The 20,656-nt window shown below is 34.5% G+C and overlaps 1 protein-coding gene across 8 annotated transcripts in view; it reads right to left on the bottom strand.

Moving 5' to 3' along the window:
* MTDH (metadherin) overlaps positions 1–20,656 on the bottom strand; it is a 54,015-nt gene that overhangs the window by 15,525 nt on the left and 17,834 nt on the right. Inside the window, exons 3-8 of one of the 8 annotated variants that reach the window (XM_032421566.1) lie at positions 12,503–12,587; positions 11,607–11,783; positions 10,124–10,189; positions 8,516–8,752; positions 5,902–5,988; positions 3,599–3,697 (exon numbers count right to left, since the gene is read on the bottom strand). In XM_032421566.1, coding sequence (XP_032277457.1) covers positions 3,599–3,697; positions 5,902–5,988; positions 8,516–8,752; positions 10,124–10,189; positions 11,607–11,783; positions 12,503–12,587 — 751 coding nt within the window. The remainder of the gene's footprint in view (positions 1–3,598; positions 3,698–5,901; positions 5,989–8,515; positions 8,753–10,123; positions 10,190–11,606; positions 11,784–12,502; positions 12,588–20,656) is intronic. The other 7 variants (XM_032421569.1, XM_032421568.1, XM_032421573.1 and 4 more) reach the window with 7 other exon arrangements.

Raw genomic sequence — 20,656 nt, 5'->3', positions numbered from 1 at the left:
GGGAACACAAGCAGGGGGAATGGGAGAGGGAGAAGCAGGCTTCCCGCGGAGCAGGGAGCCCGATGCGGGGCTCGATCCCAGGACCCTGGGATCATGACCTGAGCCGAAGGCAGACGCTTAACGACTGAGCCACCCAGGCGCCCCATCCTTTTTTTTTTTTTTTAAGATTTTATTTATTTATTTGACAGAGAGAGATAGCGAGAGCAGGAACACAAGCAGGGGGAGTGGGAGAGAGAGAAGCAGGTTTCCCGTTGAGCAGTGAGCCCAATGCATGGCTCGATCCCAGGATCAGGACCTGAGCGGAAGGCAGATGCTTAACGACTGAGTCACCCAGGCGCCCCATAAACTATTTTCTTAATAAATACAGTGGTGTGGGGGGATAACAGGTAAAAATCTAGTAAAGTATTTAGTAACATTACTTTTTTAAAGGCTTAGATAACCAGAAAGGTTGGGGAATGACTGCAGCCTATGGTTTAACCTATGTAAGAACATTAACAGAAGCACAAATCTCTATTGGCTTTATAAAGGTTTATGGTGATTTTTTCCAGGTTTATTGATTTCAGGTTTGTTTGTTTTCTTACTAACTGGGATCAAATAAAACTACTTTATAAAACAAAAGATTACCTAAACATAAAAGTTGTCACCAGGAGACTTTTCAACACATAATTCTTTAGATTCATGGGCCTAATATGCTAAAAACTTCTTTCCTTTAAGGAAACTATGCAGTATAGTTTCATTCACTGGATAGTTTTCTCCATTTATAAACAGGGTAACTTCTCATTTCTCAAAATTCTCCCATCGGTTTGCCAATACCTTTTCAAAGAGCTGTATTAGTGTCTTTTCAAAATGGTAAGGAATTTATCTATTTAATTTGCTTGAATAATGCTTTAAGTATCTCATAGCTAATCTCTTATCAGTAAAAAAATGGCTGTCAGCTGCTTCTGGTCAGAGCTTACTTTAGCATTAACTTTAATACAACAAAACAATTATGTTAGAAAGACTCTCCAGTGTTCAAACAGACAGTACTAATTGACTCCACCGAGTAGACAAATGTTGCCCCTAGAAGAATATCAACAGCACCACAGCACTTACTGAATATTCAGGCAGTGTTCTAAGTGCTATATTTATATACTTTATTGTTTAATTCTCTCAACAACTGTGGGAGAAGAACTATTCTTTTTACAGATGATGAAACTGAAGCATACAATGACATGTACCTACCTAAGTTTATGTCAAGGCTAAGATTCAAACCCAAGTAGTCTGTCCTCAAAGCTCATGCTCTCAACCCCTAACTATGTTGCAGCAAATTCACTCACTCTGGTGTGCCAACAAAAACAAAGTTCTATTCAAAATCTGACTTTTTACAGGGGTTATGATGATGTTGTTCCTTTATGATCCAGACAACGGATAAGATTAACACCTGCCTTTAAAAAATGTATCTTCTGTACTTTAGCATCTTAACTTTATATTCAAGTGTTCGGGTAAATCCAATGCCTTTTTGTCAGATAATGATGTCTATGCCTCACACCAGAGGGTCAATATATTAATCATATCACACTACGAAATGTAAAGCCAGCGTATGTGTATACATACATACATACACACACATATACATACTCTGTGGATTAGTAATCTCAAATACTAAATCATGCATTTTGTAAATTTAGAAGGAATAATTAAGTGCACGGAGTACCAAAATTAGCCACATTATAGATGATAAAACAAAAAATAAAATTCACAGAGAAAAATGAGGTTAAAGAGAAACTTTGGACTTAAAAGACTGCTAAGAGCCTAACCAATGAAAGATGGTGTCAAAGATGGTGTTTCTGATACTTTTAGCTTTCAACAGAGTCCTGTGGATACATCTTTTGCTTCAGTCTTTTATTTCGGCAGCCAATCATGTTTTTCATGTTATAAGAATTCTAAAATGGATAAAAGTGGAGTAATTCTGTGCAGGCAGGGAAGCCTAGAGCCCTGATGCTCAGCTGTCCTCCGCCTCAGCCCATAGCTGCCTCACCGCTATTCTCTGGCATTCCTACAACCCACTCTTCAATTCTATCCTGCACAGAGCTGATCTTTCTTCCCAAAGTACAGAGACTTCATTTCCCAAAATCGTTACTTTCACATCCTGTAATACCCTGGATTTATATGGTACTTTGTAATTACAAAAAGCTTTCATGTTCATTCACTACCACATTAAAACCTCACAACAATCTACAGAAGTAGATGGGACAGATTATTTGCTCCATCTTACAGCTCAATTAATCTAGATTCCAAGATAAGTGCTGAAGTCAAGCCGTATGAGGTACAACGTTTTAAAGTGAGGACTAAAGTAGGAAATACCTTCTTCTCAAGTAGCACGCCAACCCCACCTCCCTAATCTTTAGCCAGCAATTCAAGGCTTTTTATGGCCTAATCTACCTTTCCACCTCACTTCCTTTAATCTGTAGGAATTGTGCTTTGGTGAATCTCTGGAGACTTATTAATCTACAGACTAATTTTTGTACTGCGTTGCAAGTTTACCTTCGCGATGACCATCATCACTAAGGCTGGACCCTGTGGTGGTTAAGAGCATGAACTCTGGAGCCAGACTACCCAAGTTTGATACCACTTCCTCCACTTAACTAGCTGTGTGACCTGGGTTAGATAACTTTTCTTTGCCTCAGCTTCTTCATCTGGAAAGTGTGGGAAAAAAACACGTACCTTGTAGAATTATTGTAAGCATTAAAATAAGCTAATAAAATCCACAAGACTTAAGACGAGTGCCTGGCACAGTCAGCTGTTTGCTTTTCTTATCATTATTACTACTGAACACCTCTGTATAAAGCACTGCGCTAGGTACCGAGGATCCAAGAGTAACTGAGAGTTCCTATTTTTAGAGGGTTTCATTTCAACTCTACTTGAAGAAACACAAGATATTCTTCAAGAATTTTTTTTTTTTTTTGCACTAGCCAAATGGTGGAGAAGTCCACAAGGTAACATATAAATGCTAAATAAATAGAAAAGGATGGCTATAAAAATTCTAAGGAGTACATTCTGAGGTTTGAGGTTGTGCGGGGAAAAAAAATCTCAGATTTTTTTTTAAGTGAAGACGGCATAAGTTCTCTGAACGTAAAAACCATATTCTTTTTCCCTCCTCCTCCTTTTATTTTTTTTTTTAAATAACTCTTGTCATTAACCTTCCTAAGTTTCTACTGGGAATCAGGCTAAGAAAATTATTTTAAAATACAAAACTTGCATACCTCACAAACTGAAAGCCATTCCTATATATTATATTCACTCTATTATACTAAAACTAAGAAGAGAAACAGAATGTTCATATAAAACAAAAAATTTTTAAAATAAAAAACTATAGAGCAACTATAAGAAAACATCATGTTTAAATATTGCCTCAATCACAAAAAGTATAAATTTAAATTCTACAGTTATTCAAAAACATCAGTTTACAAGTAGTACACATTTGGTATTAAATTATATTACTATGGCCTAAGAGGTGAAAATTAGGATTAAAATTAAAACATAAAGCATGAATTTAGGGTGCTAGAAAGAAAATTCTGAAAAAAAAAAAAACAAAAACATAATTTTTAAAAGGACATACTTAACCCAGACCATTCATCATCGATATAGGGTTGATTACGGCTAACATCCCACTGATAATCAGAAGTGGTAGAATGAGAAACTGGCTCAGCAGTAGACCCTTAAATGAAAACGAATGCAATAAAATTAAAAATGGAATTTTCTAATGATGCTTCATAACAATAGTTCTATACTTTGCACACGGAGTCTAAATTATTTTTTATTTCCCCTAAAAGGAAAAATTCAGACATTAGAAAAAGAGTTAAGATAAGGAAAAGTAGAATTGAGGGTAATTTCAGATTAAGCATGATAATACTTGACTGAATTCACTGATGGGAATTATATATTGTCCCTAGTACCAATCCATTCGATTTTGTCTTTTATAACACATATTTCAAACTGATATCTACAAATTTCAAGAAGGTGAAAAAAGTTGTTTTATTTTTATTCTTAATGAAAAATAATAAAGCACAAAAGAAATCCTGAATGTTTCAGGATATGCCTATAACCTGAGGACCTTGAAAAGAGAGAGCTAGAAAATATCTAGGTTTGCTGGAACCTTCTGCCTAAGAAAAAATTAAAGAAACAGATGATTATCTAGAGAGGTGAGACAGAGGGAAGCCGGTGGTTTAGAGGCCAAGTTAAGTTCAGGTGCACTTAAAGAGAAGAGACTATTATCTCCTAAGTTCCTTCTGTTTTCATTTTTGGGGAGGAGGTGGGGTGAGAATGGAGTCACATAGTTTTTAGAATCTGATGAAAGCTGTGATGGACTCTGTCCAGAACCTACACAAAATTTTGCAAATAATTTTGGGGACACAGAAATTCATGGGTGCCAGGTCAAAAACCCTTGTTCTATAGCTATAAATTCATTTTAGAATGCAAACATAAAGCAGGGATTCTCCATTAGGGATACATATCCCCCAGACCTTCTGAATCAGAATTTTCACATGTACTGGAATCCTTGGGAGACTCTGATCCTCACTTAGGATTTGGAGCCACTGATACAAAGAAATGGTTAAGAAAACCTGTTACCGTAAAAGACTTACATACAATCATGTCCTCTTATAAAAGCCCTTCCTAACTTAAACGTTTTCACCTGATTATAGATGATCTTACCAGCCTTCCATAATATAATGGCTTGATACATACTTAAAGTAGTTATGTATTTTTTAATAAAAATTTTAACGGAACAACCCTATAAATCCATATATAATTAGTATATTAGCTGCTTATAAGCACCACAGTAACACTATTGCTATTTCTTTAGCAGCCCATGCTGCTTTCTCTTTCTCTCTGAATACATGAAGAGAATAGCATCTGTGCTGTACCAAGTCACCAAATGAAAGAGGCACAATTAATTCTATCTCTGGAACTGAAATGTAGTCTATGAGAGCAGGGGTTGGCAAACTATGACCCACAGGCCAAATGCAAACAGTCCCTTTTTGTGTGATCCATAAGCGAAGATCAGTTTTTGTATTTACAAATGATTGAAAAAAGATCAAAAGAATAGTATTTCAAAACCAGACACAGCCATCTGTTTATATGTATCGTCTCTGGCTGCCTTCCTGTTACAATGTCAGAATTAAGTAGTTCCACAGGGACAGTATGGCCCACAAAGCCTAAAATATTTATTATTGTGCCCTTTACAGAAAAAGTCTGCTGACCCCTAGAGTTCTAGTGACTCCAGACACTGTGGAGCTACATAATTAGTACACTGGGTCCATGAATTCCATAGTGAACAAAATGTTACAAACTAAACACCTCCCACATTTATGTAGTATTTGTTAAGTACATATGACTTCTACACGATTAATAAAAGGCACATCCATTACAGCATTTAAGTAATGCTGAATTGGTAATAGTTTATTAGTGATACTGTATTTTCTAAATCAATAGATACTCTAAGTAGAGTTATTATGTGAGGTTCTACATAACCTAAAAGGCTTAGATATAAACTCATGATGAATAAGGGCAAATAGAAATAGCAAACTGCAAGTAGAAGTATGGTAGAAATACACTAGTAACAGAAAAGTATAACCCTGAAGGGAAGGCCTTCTATTTGTATTTGTATGCCAAGGAACTTTCAGTTATGTTATGCCACAGAATCTTCCTATCTTCACTACAGAAAGGAACCAAGCCACTTGCAGATAAGAATCTAGGTCTTCTTTTCTCTCCTTTTATTAAGGCCTCCACTACTTTATATTATATATCTATTATTTATGTTGATAGCAGTACTTGACTCTTTTATTTTTCGAATAGCATGAGCTACAAAAAATTTAAACAGAAATTCTTTTGTTAACTAAATGAAAGACTGTTTTCACATACCAGAAACAGCAGAGTTAAGTGTGAGAGATGCAAAAGAAGAATTCTGTTCAGAGGTATTCATTCCCCTATCCACACTAGACCAAGCAGCTGTTAAAATAAAGAACGTCACTTGGAACCTTCAATTTGCAAAAGAAAAGTTGAAAGATATGTACAGATTTAAACTATGATAATAATATTTAAAGATAACCTTAGAAATTAGGACAATACAGCAATAGCTACTATTTACTGAATGTCTATTACAGGCCAAGCTCTTCATACCAAACACCTCTAATCCTTAGGGTAACCCTGCTAGGCACAATTTCAGAGTAGTTAAATGACTTTCTGACAGCCAGAAAACAGCTGAGCCATGACTGGAACTTAAGCTGATTTCCAAAGCCTATGCCTTTCTCCACTTTAGCAAGCTACCTTATTATTTACCATAATTATGCTACTACTTGGGGCCAGGCACTGAACTTGGTACTTGACATTCATTACAGCCAATCCTCACAACTACTGAAATAGGAGGTTCATACAGGTTAAAAAACTAAGCCTGATTTCCATAAAAGTTATCATGTGGGAAAATAGGGATTCATTCCAAATAGGTCCATTTCCAACTAGTCCACACTCATTCCACTATACTGTACTATTTCCTCAATATTTTCAAGCTATTTCTTACTTATATAAATGAGTATTTTAAGGAATGTATACATCCATGAGACCAGTCACACCAGTCTCTTCTTAGTGATTCACTACAAACCCAATTTAATATAGTTCCCTTTCAATTTCAACAAAGGTCCTAATCCACCTAGGCAGGAACTCTAACCTGCTGCTTAATTTTATCTGTAGCAACCATTCAGCAAGTACCATCTAATTTATGTCCTAATTATGAAAATGCTACATAGCTTTTATAAGTAAATTGCAAATATCTGAAAAGGCCATAGTTCTTAACATTACTCGATAAAACCTGATGATCTTCTGTTAAATATGAAAGGATGCTTTAAAGCATAGACATTTCTGCTTTCTTCACTATGGAAAATGAGGCTGGGAATTTAGGGACTGTCTTCTTCCAAACAAATTTTGATATTTCTACACAATTTCTGGACATTGTAGGGAAGAACAAGCTTAAAAATAATTATCAGTAAATGATCTAGAGTTTGCTTCTTGGGGACAATAGTCAACATGAATCTTTTTAGGCTTAAAAGTGATGGGAAAAGCAAATAACATTCGAAGAAGGTTTTTTTGTACTTAATCACTAAAAACTCTGCAGTGTCTATTGCTCTCCCAAATAAAAGAAATAAAACAAAAATATCTGCAACAAGCATAACAGAAAAAAGTGTATGTTTAATGTACAAGGAATTACAACTTGATTTAAAAAAAAAACAAGAGGCCATTAGACAAATGGGCAAAGAACATGAATAGACAATTCATAAAATAGAAATGACCAAGAAAATTGTGAAAAATATTCAACCTCATTTAACCAGAACAATTTATGTATTTTTTGTTTATCAAGTTAGAAAAGATTTTTTAAATAAGAATACCCAATCTTGGTCAGCACAGGATAAATGGCACTCATATAATAGATGCTGACAGTATAAATTAGAACTACTCTCTTAGAAAATACTTTGACAACACGTCATAGAGCACTGTATGTTTATACTCCCTTTAGCCCAATAATATCACTCCCAAGAATCTATCCTAAAAAAAATAACCCCAAAACAGATATATTAATGCAATGTTACTTACAATGGTTAAAAAACAGAAAATTCTCTTGATAATATGGGAATAGCTGAATAATTTATATGCTATGCTTATACAATATATTACAGGGCCTTCAACTAAAAATCCTTACAAAAAGGAAAATGTTTATGTTACAATATTAAGTGTGTGTGTGTGTGTGGGAGGGACATAAAAATGCACATCTAATTTAGATTATGTAAAAAAAAAAAAACACAAAAAAACCCCAAAAAACTACACAGGAAAAAAAAGACCATTAACGAAATATAAAAAACAGTGGTTGTCATTGGGTGGTGTAGTAACGGTGGGTTTTTCCTTCTAAGTTTTCCATATTAAACATGGACTTTTCTGTAACACATATACACACACATACACACACATACACACACACACACACACACACACACTGGAATTAAGCTGCTTTTTATTTGACGGCTTTCAACAAGAATAAGCTTCTCAACTACTGTCTTTATCTTTAAAACTGAGGAGAAAAATTAATTATATATACTGCAAAACAGTATAAAAGTGGATGCTGTAAACTTTTATTATTCTTATTTACACTCAACAGAACTGTTGAAATTAATCAAAAAGTCTGCTCACACACTACATTTATAACATCACTAAAAATACACAATTATACCCCTTAGCTACACTGATAATCAGATGTGATAAAAGTATGTGAGAGCACTAAGTAAAGAGCGAGTAATACATGCTATTATTGACTTTTTTAGTTACCACTTTGCTCTATGTGAAGGTTTGAGATGAGTTAGTTATTACTATTATTTCTGAATAGCTTTACTCATTTTTCTACTCATGGATTTTTTTTTCATTCCTGGAAAATTCAAAATGTACTGGAAATAAGCAATTGTAAATGAACTTAAAATTTTCTAACACTTCTTACCAATGCCAGAAAATATTGAACGGTCACTCCAACTCCTTCCCCAGTCTTTTCCATTTACATTAGCATCTCCAGTGTCTTGACCCCAGGCAGATGGCTCACTTTTCCTCTTGCCTGCAGAAGCAGGTGAAACAGAATTCCACTTCTCCTCACCTGCACTGATCTGTGAGGAGAGTTTTACAGACTTTTCATTCCAGCCTCCTCCATTTACAGTGAGGTTTTCGTTCAATCCTGAAGGAACTTAAAGAAAAGAAAAGAAGATTAAAAACTGATACATGACTCCTTATGAAAACTGGGATATTTTCAAATTTGCTTGGTTTATATTTATCACTCATTTTTTCCCCTACTGTCCTCTAAACAGCTTGAGCTTTAAAAATAAAAATTATGTCCTAAAAGTGACATGACCACCAATGGATGACTTTAATTTAGAAACTAAGAGTAGGCTTGAACTTTATATTTTAATGATGTTTTCAACAGCAGAATGACTTGCTCAAAGAAAGTACAAAAGATTAAACAGGAGAACAACACATACTCTGCTATGCTCAGAATACTCACCCACTAAAAATATGAACAATTCTCCTTAGTTCCATGTTCCTTTCTTATTTACACACACACACACACACACACACACACACAGAGTATAAGGCAGTGATTCTGAAACCTGGCTGCACGTTAAAATCAACTGAAAATAAAAGTACACACTGGAGCCTCAGCCCAGACTAATTAAAATCAGAATCTCTAGGGGTGCCTGGCTGGCTCAAGTTGGTAGAGCATGTAACTCTTAATCTTGGGGTTGTGAGTTCGAGACCCATGTTGGGCATAGAGATTATTTAAGAAAATAAAAATAAAATAAAATAAAATCAGAATATTTGTATGCAGGTATATGTACATATGTGTGTGTGTTGTTTTTCTAAGCTTCCTAGATGACTGTAATGTGTAGCCAGGATTGAGAACCATGGGAATGAAGGAAGCTGACAGGGTTAAAATAAGCCTAAAACAAGAAGGTGCTTTTCATTTCTGAGTTTATATTTTACTACCACACTTTTAGTTTCTAGGTAAGGTATATCACTCTACTTAATTCAATCTTTATCATAAACAAGTAAATAAACTATATTTTCTAATTGTGAAGCACAGTATAACTTCAGACTGTAGTCCATTTATTGTAAAATATTTGATATTGTTAAGGAAGCAATTTAAACGATTATAGGTATTAAGGTTTTTTTCTTAATAAACAGGGGTAAAGTCTTTTATCCCATATATGCCTATATTAAAACCAAGTCCTCCCCCACCCCAAATCTTTCTTTTCTCTATTGGCTTACACAATGCAAGCAAGAATAAAAATCGCATGTAAACTATTACTAAAAAATTGTTTTTACATATGGGGAGAGGGAGAAACAACTAGAACATACCAAAGACTGTTAGGAAGTGGGAATGATTTTTCTTTTTATCCATTTTCCAAAATCTCTGGATTGTGATTATGTTACTTTAGTAATTAAAAATCATTTCTAAGTCTTTTTTTTCCTTCTGTATCATTCATGTGAGGAAACAGACATGTATATAAGTTTCTATTTTGATGGGCCTTCAATTTAAGTTACATGTAATTTCTCTCACCCTGAAGTGTAGAATCTCCTTTTCCAGACTTAAAGTTGCTAACTTGAACATTTAGATGAGAATCACCTGGTTGAAATAGAAATAAAATTTATTTAATACTAAATAGGCCACTATGCACATTAAATTAGGAGTTAACATATAAATTAAGTTTTCACTTATTATTTTTAATAAATTGTTTCTTCAAGTATTAAATTCTTATACTGGAAAAGAGTTTTACTCACAACACACTTGACATGTCCTTAAGGAACTGAGTTTTATAGTTACCATATTCTTAGTCAACTAAAATGGCAATATAGGAACTGGAAAATCTCTTAAGTATATGTAGAGTCTGCTGTTCTGTAACGCTTATGAGATTCTTTTAAGTAGGAACTGGAGAACTGGGGCTCTGTAATTGGATTCAACTTTGCCACCTCTCAACAATACCAGCTGCCTTTTCAATAATCCTGGAAGCAAACACATCCAACTTAAGAAGAACACTGCCAGTATTTGGGACCAGGACTTAGGAAATATGGCAAGAGGTATGAATACATATTATAACAAGGATACCATTTCTCTGACACTAAAAAGCATTTAATGATTACAATGTATCAAAAAGCCAGCAGACAGATTGTGCTAGCAAAGGAAGGCATGCACAAGACAGTGAAAAAGGGTCCCCAACACAACGGAACGCTAAGACATGGCTAATATGTAACAGCGAAAATGCATAAATAGAAGTCATTGCTGTACCAAAGCAATACATTTCAGCAAGTCATCAAGCAAAAAAGTAAAATACACCAAAGCTAAGAAAGTGGTCTGGAGACAAATGCAGGGTGAGGAGGCAATTGATAAAAAAGTGAAGGAAGAAAAGTCAATGCTCAAGTTGAATAGTATCACTCTGCAGACTGATGTCTCCAGGGTAAAAATGATGGCAATGTAAAGAGCTTTAAGAAGCCATCAGTACTGGATAGTGTGAGCACTTGAAATACTTGGGAAGAATATCAGCTCAACGACCTCTGAAGTTTCAGTCTAGCTTTATCAAACACCTATGGCATTCTCAAAAAGTTAGGGTGATAAGAAGTCCAGATAGAGCCTGCACTATCCAGAACATGCTTGTTTCATCTTGGAATGAAAGCATCCAACATGCAGAATGGTGACAAATAATTTTATTTAATAAATGTCTTGTCCACTGTAAGACATGGAGATGTAAGAGAGTTGGGGCAAAGCAATGCACACAAGAAAAAAAGACAACATCATTTTCTCACGTGACTCAAGGCAGAAAGGCAATTTTAATTTAGCAGGCCATTCATCAGGCGTTACGTAACAAGTAACACTGCTGGTTATCAGGTAAACCAATATGTGGTCCACAGTGCTCTCACGAAGAAGGGTATATCAGCACAATGATGTAAGCAGTTCAAAATAGTCAAATTTTGACATAATGATATTTTGTACATCTGATTAAAAGGAGCTGGATTTGATGTATGACTCTTATGTTCCACTAATATACCTTTATTCTTCTTGGAACCAACAGGAAATGATGCAGTTGTAAGTTGCTCGGTGGTAACTGTGATGGTATTTTCTATCCCAGGGATAGTTGAATCCAATGAACCAGAATCAGTCTGCACCTTATCACGTTTACGCTGCTGTCGTTTCTCTCTGTGACTAATTTTAGTTTCCCAGGCTCCTGACATAGCCCCAGAAAAAAAAGTGTTATTCAGTAAAGGGGAAGACAAAACGTTGTAGTTCTGAGGGGGGAAATGGGGCAGGGCACATAAGATATCATGATAAATTAAGAGAGTAAACTAAAAACCCAGAGTACTGATTATATTAATTTATCCTAAGAATTTATTCTAATCCCAATATGTTGTTTTAGGCAGCTAACTGCCATTATTATTTATTCTGGTAATTTTTATCAACTGTCATCTATGATTTAGGAAAAATGATAACTATAAGTCATCCTGTAGATCTTTTTATCCTGCTGGAGAGAATTGAGAGTGTTATAAATAATTACTAATAAATGGGTTTATTTGGTGATGACAATAAAGGGCTTCCTCAAGAATTTTGTACACAGCCTTCTAGGGATAGTGTATTTAAGAACAAGAGAGAAAAAGTCCAAATCATATTTCTAAGAAACAAAGACAAAACAATTGCTCAAGATACTGAGCTACACCTTAAATCTCAAAGTGGTTCCCTTCAGGAAAAGCACTATTAGATTCTTATAACTTAGATTTAAAAAAAAAAAAAAAGTTTTCTAACAATGTCACAGATCTGTACATTAAAATCTGTAATTATTAAAAGAAAACTAGATACAAGATTAAGCGACACAAATGCAGCTTTTATATAATGCACCATGGTAAAAAAGGATTAAAAATTTTTCTATAGTCCTTTCACTTGCTCAAGTACCTTCATCAACTTCCTTTCCATCATGGCGTGAACTGTTTTGCACTGCTTTAGCATCTGACTTTGATTTCTTCTTATTTTTCTTTGACTGAAAGTAAAATAGAATGTTACTTAATATTTCATTATGTTTTTGAAAAGGTAGGAGTCAGTAAGATACATAATGAAATGTATGATGCTGACAACCAAAAAATTTAATGTTTGATTAAAAAACTTAACATTAAATGGCAATAATAATATGAGGTTACCATTTATTCAGTGGTTACTCTATGCTAAGTACTTTGCATTCATTTTCTTCTTTATTCCCTAAAAAAAAAAATCACTAGAGAAGGTATTATTCCCATTTTAGAGATGAGGAAATGGAGACTTAGAGCTGTTAAATATTAAATAGGCTGTCTGGGGTCACATTAAGAGTCAGTAAATGGCAGAGTCAAATTAGGAAATAGGTCTATCTGGCTCCAAAGTCTGTGCCCTTAGAAACATGCTACCCTAACTTACATCATAAATAAGGTACTATAATATGATGTGTTCAGAATAAAATAAAAACCTACTGCTAATGTTCAGAAAGAAAATGATGCACTGATTATTGGTTTTTGGATTTCATAAAACACATTGTTGGAATACCCTACTGTATAGCAAATTAGTGAGTCAACTGTACAAAGTAGATAATATTTTGTCGGTTTCAGAGCAATGTGAAAATACCTAGAATTCATATATGGTAGATGTTTAGTATTTAGTAATTCATTAAAGAAAAAACACCTACACACACAGAAGGTAAGGATATTTTGAAATAGCCTTCCAATTCCCTTCCGCTAATATTTTCTCTTCTCAAAAGCTCATTAAAACCTCATAAGGCCATGATTCCTATAGATTAGTTATTCGAGAAGAGTACTAACATTCATGAAATAGTGATTTTATTTATAATTTGTATTCACACATTTAACTATTTATTAATATTGGCTACACATATGTATTATTGTACACTATCTTAAAGTTAAGTTTACCACCAAAAAAGATTGTATCTTGATAGTAAGCCTTTTTCATGGGTAAAGCAGTAAAGGATAGTTTGAGTAAGCAATGAATGACAGCTCTTAAGAGTGATTACAAATTCTTTGACAACAGGAGTACACAACAAACTATTCAAAACAATGTTTTTTTATTTCCCATAGTTGATCTGTACTTGTTTCTTTGCATGTTCTCATGAACATGTATCATGTCTCGTGTACTGCTTTATTACACCTACCAAACCAGGCTCATATCCACTTTACAAAAATTGAGGTATCATCTACATACCATAATATTTATCCTTCTTAAGTGTACAATTTGGTGGTTTTTAGTATACTCGAGGCTGTACAATTATCACCATTGTCTAATTCCAGAATGATTTCATCATCCCGAAAAAGAAAACTGGTACCTAGTATTAATCACTCCCCACTACCCTCTTCCCATTGGCGTCTACCACCAGGCCACTTTCTGTCTGTCTCTCATATCCACTCTCTAATACACACAATACCTTGCGCACTTTTCGATTACAGCCTAAAGTAGGGGTCAGCAAACTTTTTCTATAAAGGATCAAACAGTAAATATTTTAGGCTATGCAAGGCATATGTATCTCTACATGTAGCAATTGTCCAACTCTGCTATTATAGCATGGAAGTAGCCATATACAATATGTAATTAAATGGGTATGACTGTGTTCCAACAAAATTTTATTTACAAAAATAGGCAACTGGTTGGATTTCGGGGGCCAGAGTTTGCCAACCCCTGGTCTAGAGCAGCACTGTCCAATAGAAATATAATGCGAGCCATGTTAGTAATTTAAAATTTCCTAGCACACAGGTTAAAAGGTTAAAAGAAATAGGTAACATTAATTTTAATAATATATGTAAATCAACACATTCAAAATACTATTTCAAAATGTAATTAATATAAAAAAACTATTAACATAGTATGAGAAAGAGTGCTCAATAGCCATGTAAGCAGCTACCACACTGGAGAGTACAGACCTACAGGAACTAACTAAAGTACCCTCATTTTATAGATACGAGAACTGAGGCCATAGATTATATAAATTGCCTGAGGTCAGAGGGTTATTAAGTGGTAAAATGAGCTAAAATTCAGTTCCGACTCTAGATCCTGCCCTCACAAATACTCTGCTATTCTGTCTCTCTACATTTAACTCTAAATACAAATTTAATCATGTATTAGGTATGTGATTTTGGGCTAAATCGCTCTAAACCCTTTTCCCCAACTGCCATACGGGACAAAAATTCCTAACCTCACATAAGGTCTTTTAAGGATTAAGTAAGATGTGAAAGCGGATTGCCAACTACGAAACAGTATACATAAATAAGACTTTTTCAAGGAAAGCAACTATGAAAAAAGGACAGAAATTACATTCACACCGAAATACTGTGATGTGTCACTAAAATAAAATCTGCAGAAAAATAAAGACAACTATCTTGGCTTAGGTCTTGTTTTAGTTACCTTTAAAAAACTAACCAAAAAATCATGCTTACCCAGATTGAGACTTAATAACATATCATAAAAAGCATTAAAATGAATATGCATACATGCTACTATTTGCCCCAGTCATCCTACTCAGAGGAACACCTTACTTCTGGGCAGCTCCACTACAGTTAACACTTTTGAAGGAAAATTGCAAATACAAAGTTCTAGCTCCCTTGTTACCATAGTTCTTTCCCCCAATTCGTTGTCAGACTCTACCATGGAGCTAGCCTTAGCCTCTCTTGAATGGCTGGTCATCACGCAATCAAGATTTATTAAATACCTACAAAGTGCTAGACATATACTCCAAAATGCTTATTTGTAAATTTTACACATATCCTACTACTGATGATGTATACATGTGTAAAACATCAGAGCAATAGGACTGAATACGCTTCATTATTTTTGAATAATCTTCTAAATTCATGCATTTTAATACTTTAATACTTTTAATATTAAAAACTATCATACCTGACAAAGGTACACAGATCCATTTAAATGAAGGCCACGCTTACTAAAACATGACATTAATTCTTCCACCTCATCCTCTAAGTAGGCACAGGTTTTTGTGGAAATGTAACTAATAAAATTTAGTCTTCCTCAACACCAGGTGTTCCTGCACTTGAATCTGATGGTTTTACTTTATTTTGGCATTTTTAAAAAATGGATTCACTTAAAACACTTAAATTAAAAAAAGTTGGTTGTAATTGCTATCACTTATAGACCTTTCTAATTAACCCAGTTAAGTCTCAAAATAGCTCTATGAGGCAGATGCTATTATTTCCACTTTACAGATAAGAGAAGGGAGGCACCGAGTGGTTAAGTAACCAACCCGAAGATCACATAATTCTTAAGTGCCAGAGCTGGGATTTGATAAGCATGCTCCAGAACCTGGGCTGCTATGCTATTTTTCTGTTAGAAAACTGCTCCTGAGCTGTTAAATTATGCAGATATGATAATTTTCACAAGTAACAAATAATTTTTAATAACAAAATCACACAATGGTGTAAACTTCTCAGAATACACTCTTCGTTGCATGAGTTTCTTAAAAAAAAAAAAAATCAGCTACTTTCTGACACATCTCGTTAAAGCTTCCTTAACATTGACGGGACAGATTAAGTACAAATTTTTCCCAAAAAGATCTGCTAAGTATAATCTGTCATTATAAAAAAGATCAACATATTTGAAACACTTGAATTTTAGTAAAAGAAAAATGTGTGGCTCGCTTTTTAAGTTGGTCAGCTTTTTAAAAGTATTTTGACAAATATAATCAATGAATCTCTTCTTTGTAGAATAAAAGATGATGATTCCCACCTTGCCCTTACCATAAATTAAAGGCCTCATTTTCCAATTTACAGTCTGGCTTTATACCTTTTTTGCCACCACAGATTTCTAGAAATAATGTAGTGAATGAATTTTGTGCATGGTGCTATCTCTATAGCTTCATCTCCCTATTCCCCAAATTTTATTTTTTTAAATTAAATTCCAGTTCACATGGGCCCTCCATCAGTGGCTTTTATTTAGTTTTTCCACACCAAAAAATTTAAATTAAGTGATCTATTCTTGAGAAGGTATCTTTGTATTTTTTTTTTATCTTTAGTTGCTCACAAAACTAGTTCTTTATGCATTTCATTACTGAAATAGAATATACCAAGTTCCCCAAGTGTAATGTCAGAATCATCTGTACATTTTTCCAATTTGCAATTTGCTCTGCTACTGATTTACTTAATTCATCAACAATGTTTTTATGCTGCACCCAACAGTATATGCTGATGAAAGAATGTGTTCTGGTTGATTGTCGTATTGTTTTTTGCGATTTTACCATGGCAGAAAGAACAAGTGTTTCCCCACATATGTCTTTCCCCTTTTAAACAAGAAACCTCCAAGAGTGGCTTCTAAGCATTCATAATTATATTTAGTAAAATTCTGTACTATTGGGTACTGCATAAATAATCTTTAAAAAAAAACTGCGGAGGCCAATCTTCACATTCTAAATGCTTAGATATCCTGCTGATTAAGACAGTTTCAGAATATCATTAGCTAAAATCTTAAGTCACAGTATAAATGGGCAAGGCTTCTTACCAGAAGTAGGAATATATTTCTGTTTCAAAAATCTTCCTTGATGATTCCATTTTTTGTGACCAATTTCTTATTAGGTCTGATTAAATCATCTTAACCTCATGATGATGTGATTGACAGAGGTCTTAGTAGGAATAGTAGTGCCCACTCTATTTTTCTGTTTATTTGCATTATCATCATCTACAGTCGGCAGCTTCCTAGCCTGTTCACTAAAGGTTAGTCTAGTTTAAACTGGGTAACACAATCAAGAAACCCACAGAGTTGAGCACACATCAACTGCAATCTGTCAAAATATATTACGAGAAAAGAACCAATGAGGGCAGTCTTTCCATTGTAGCTTCCCATTCTTCTCAGGATCTGGCCCATGTAGTGTCTTACTACCCTCTAATATTCCAAATGAGGATGCCAATGACATCATATATTGAAATGAATAAAGCTTCATTTGTTTTAATAAAAAACTAAGTATAAATAGAAAGTCCAATATTCTCTTCCTTCATCCCAATGGATCCTCCTGTATACTCCACTCTGGAGACAATGGTCTTAAAAAGCACATGCTGAAGCAGTTCTAGGACTACAAGTAATATGCTTTCGAATTCACAGAACTTAAAATATCAAAAATTATAAGCTGAGTTATCAAAAACACTAAAATGACTTCCATAAATAAGCTCAGCCTCTATCTTTAACTTCCCAACATGAATGAATATTCCTACTATTAGACAACACCCAAAAATAAGTGATAACACTTATTAGAGCAGCAAAAGGTATATGTTGGCAGCAAAAGCAGATCTACTGAAATGGCTGCTGCTTAGCAGATTTTAAGGAATTCTGAAGTATTAAAAAAAAAAAAAAAGGGCAGAGGAGTGCTCAATTTTAGGGAGTCTAAATATTCGTATAGAGTCAAAAACTATCATTAAGAGAGATACTGTACAAATTTTAAGTTAGAGGATACTTTATTTTGCAATCAGTTATTTGCACCAAAGTAGGCAGCCAGATTCTAAATGTAATCCTTACTCAATTTCTTAATTGTCTTTTCTGGAAAATACTGGTCCTTAAAATTTTGGTGAACTGACATAACTGATATTTAAAGCCCTATAATTATCTAAAGCCACTGCTGGTAAAGTCAGGAGTGATAAAGGAAATGGAACCTGAAAAAGAGGAATGCTGAGTATTTCCTAGAGGTCAGAAGTGGATACTATGATGCTTTTGTCTGCAGATGAGTGGCTAGTATGTAAGATTTTCCACTAATTCATGGCAAAAACTATTCTGTTTTCTGAGATTTTTGTTCTTTCTCTTTCCACTGTGTCAAAATTCCTTTTTTTTTTTTTTTTGTAATGGTGACAGTGGTTTTAAAAATATACATACCTGACAAAATTAAAATCTGTTAGTTGGTGAAATCAATTGCCACTTGGAAAATCTGAAAACTATTGCTTTAAATCAATTTCATCCACTTTCTGCCTAAACAAATATGGCAAGTCCTTATTTTACATTGCTCCATATTTAGCACTCTTTTTCTCACTTGTCTCAAACATATAAACAAGCTGGGCATGGTTAAATGGCAAAGGATGGACGGTTCAAAGAGCATATTACTTATATTTTTCTACACCAGCAATTCTTAATCTTAGTAACTTGGTGACACAATATTAGGATGAGATTAATTATAAAAAGTGTCATAAATCTTTTTAAAAGTAGAGAGAGTTGCAATTGATGTTCCCCCTTTTCTGGAGGTGGTGGTGGTGGTGGCTGGCAGAGGTGGTGTAATTCAAACTAGAGCCAAGACTATTCTACTCACTACTATCCTGATGCATTTTCCTGAATGCAAGGAAGGAGCAGGATTGCAGGTGCAGGGAAGTACCCACAACTTAAACTTTACCTCTTTCTCCTTACCCTAATTAGTTATATTTTCTTTCACAGCACTTACCACCATCTGACATGAGAGAATATATTTGCTTGTTTTCAGTTGTCCCCCCGCTCCCATTTTATCCTGTTTTATCAACCATTATATTCCTAGTGCCTAGAATAACGTACCTTGCAGATAGAAGGTATTCAATTAATATTTGGTTAATCAATGGAAGAGCCTAAAAGTAGACTGCATTACATATAGCCCTGTCTGCCCAACTCTCACTGTCCCCAAAATAAAACCTCTGGGCTATCATATTTGTATACTTGATCCATCATCCAAGCCATTAAATTATTTAAATATGTTTAGTGTGAGCTCATGAATTATGGTACACCACATAAGTAGCATGGCTATCTACCCAGAATCTTAAAAAAATTACAAGAAACCTTCCTTAAGAACACTTTTTATCTAGCCCCGAACTCTTTCCCAGATATGGTTCTCATATTTCCAATAGCCTAATAAATTAATTCCACTTGGAGACCCCATTTTTACCTCAATCTTAGTATGTTTAAAACCAAATTCATTATTTCACCATATTTCGATCCCCTCCTGCCTCATACAACTACAGCATCATGGAAAAAGGATGGGCTAGGGTGGAAGTCCTGGTTCTGGTCTCATTTCTGCATTTGTCAGAGTTTAGACAGAAAATTCTAGGAGCAGAAATGACATTTCTCTGGTAAGATACACCCTCTTTTATAGAAAATAGTGTTTGCCTTAAAGGGGACACTGAAAACTAACTCCTTGGATGGGAATCCAAGACTCACGAAACTATAGATTTTGTGGCCCAAGGAGCCCGAAAAGTCAAGAGTCCAAGACCTACACAATCAGACTCAAAGCATTCCAGATAAAAACATTTTAATGAATCCAAAAGACTATATTGGAGTTTAAAACAGGGTTTCAGCAAAAAAAAAAAAAAAAAAAAAGAAGTCAGACAGTAAATATTCTAGGCTTTGCAGACTATAAGGCCTCTGTTGCAACCACTCAACTTTGCTGTTGGGAGTACAAAAGCAGCCATAGACAATAAATAAGTAAGTAAGTGTGGCTGCATTCCAACTCACTTTCAAAAATAGGCAGAGAGCTAGACATGGCAAATAGATCATGGTTTGCCAATCCCTGGTTTTAAATTAGTTTGTAAGATGTATTATGGAAGGTAAAACACAAATGCATGTAAGCTCACTGGGCATGCAGGTGTTCTCTGTTTTGCTAAGAGCTGCTATACCTTACACTTGTTTAAAATCTATGATGCCTTGGAGTAAGTTTGTCTTCGGTCTTCTAAACACTGATTACTCCTAGAGTGGTGGTTCTCAAACTTCTTGGATATAGGATTACTCTTAAAACAGACTGAGGATGTCAAAGAGCCTTTGTTTACATGGATTATACCTACTGATATCTACCATATTATAAATTAAAACTAAGATATTATTTAGATATATATTAATTTATTTCCAAACAGTAGACTCATTACATATTGTATAATTACACCTATATGAACAACCATATTTTCCACAACAACAACAAACATTTTAGTGAGAACAGTGGTATGCTTTACATTTTGCAAAAATCTTTAGTGTCTAGCTTCATAAAAGACAGCCTGCATACCTGCTTTTGCATTTAATTTTACTGTGTGATACACTATTTGAAGCATATGAAGAAAATCTGGCTACGTACACATACAT

The sequence above is a fragment of the Phoca vitulina genome, unplaced genomic scaffold, assembly GCF_004348235.1.
Source record: "Phoca vitulina isolate PV1807 unplaced genomic scaffold, GSC_HSeal_1.0 scaffold25, whole genome shotgun sequence".
In the NCBI taxonomy this organism is placed as follows: Eukaryota; Metazoa; Chordata; class Mammalia; order Carnivora; family Phocidae; genus Phoca; species Phoca vitulina.
The sequence above is the reverse complement of the archived record's forward strand: the minus strand, read 5'-3'. Positions and strand labels throughout refer to the sequence as shown.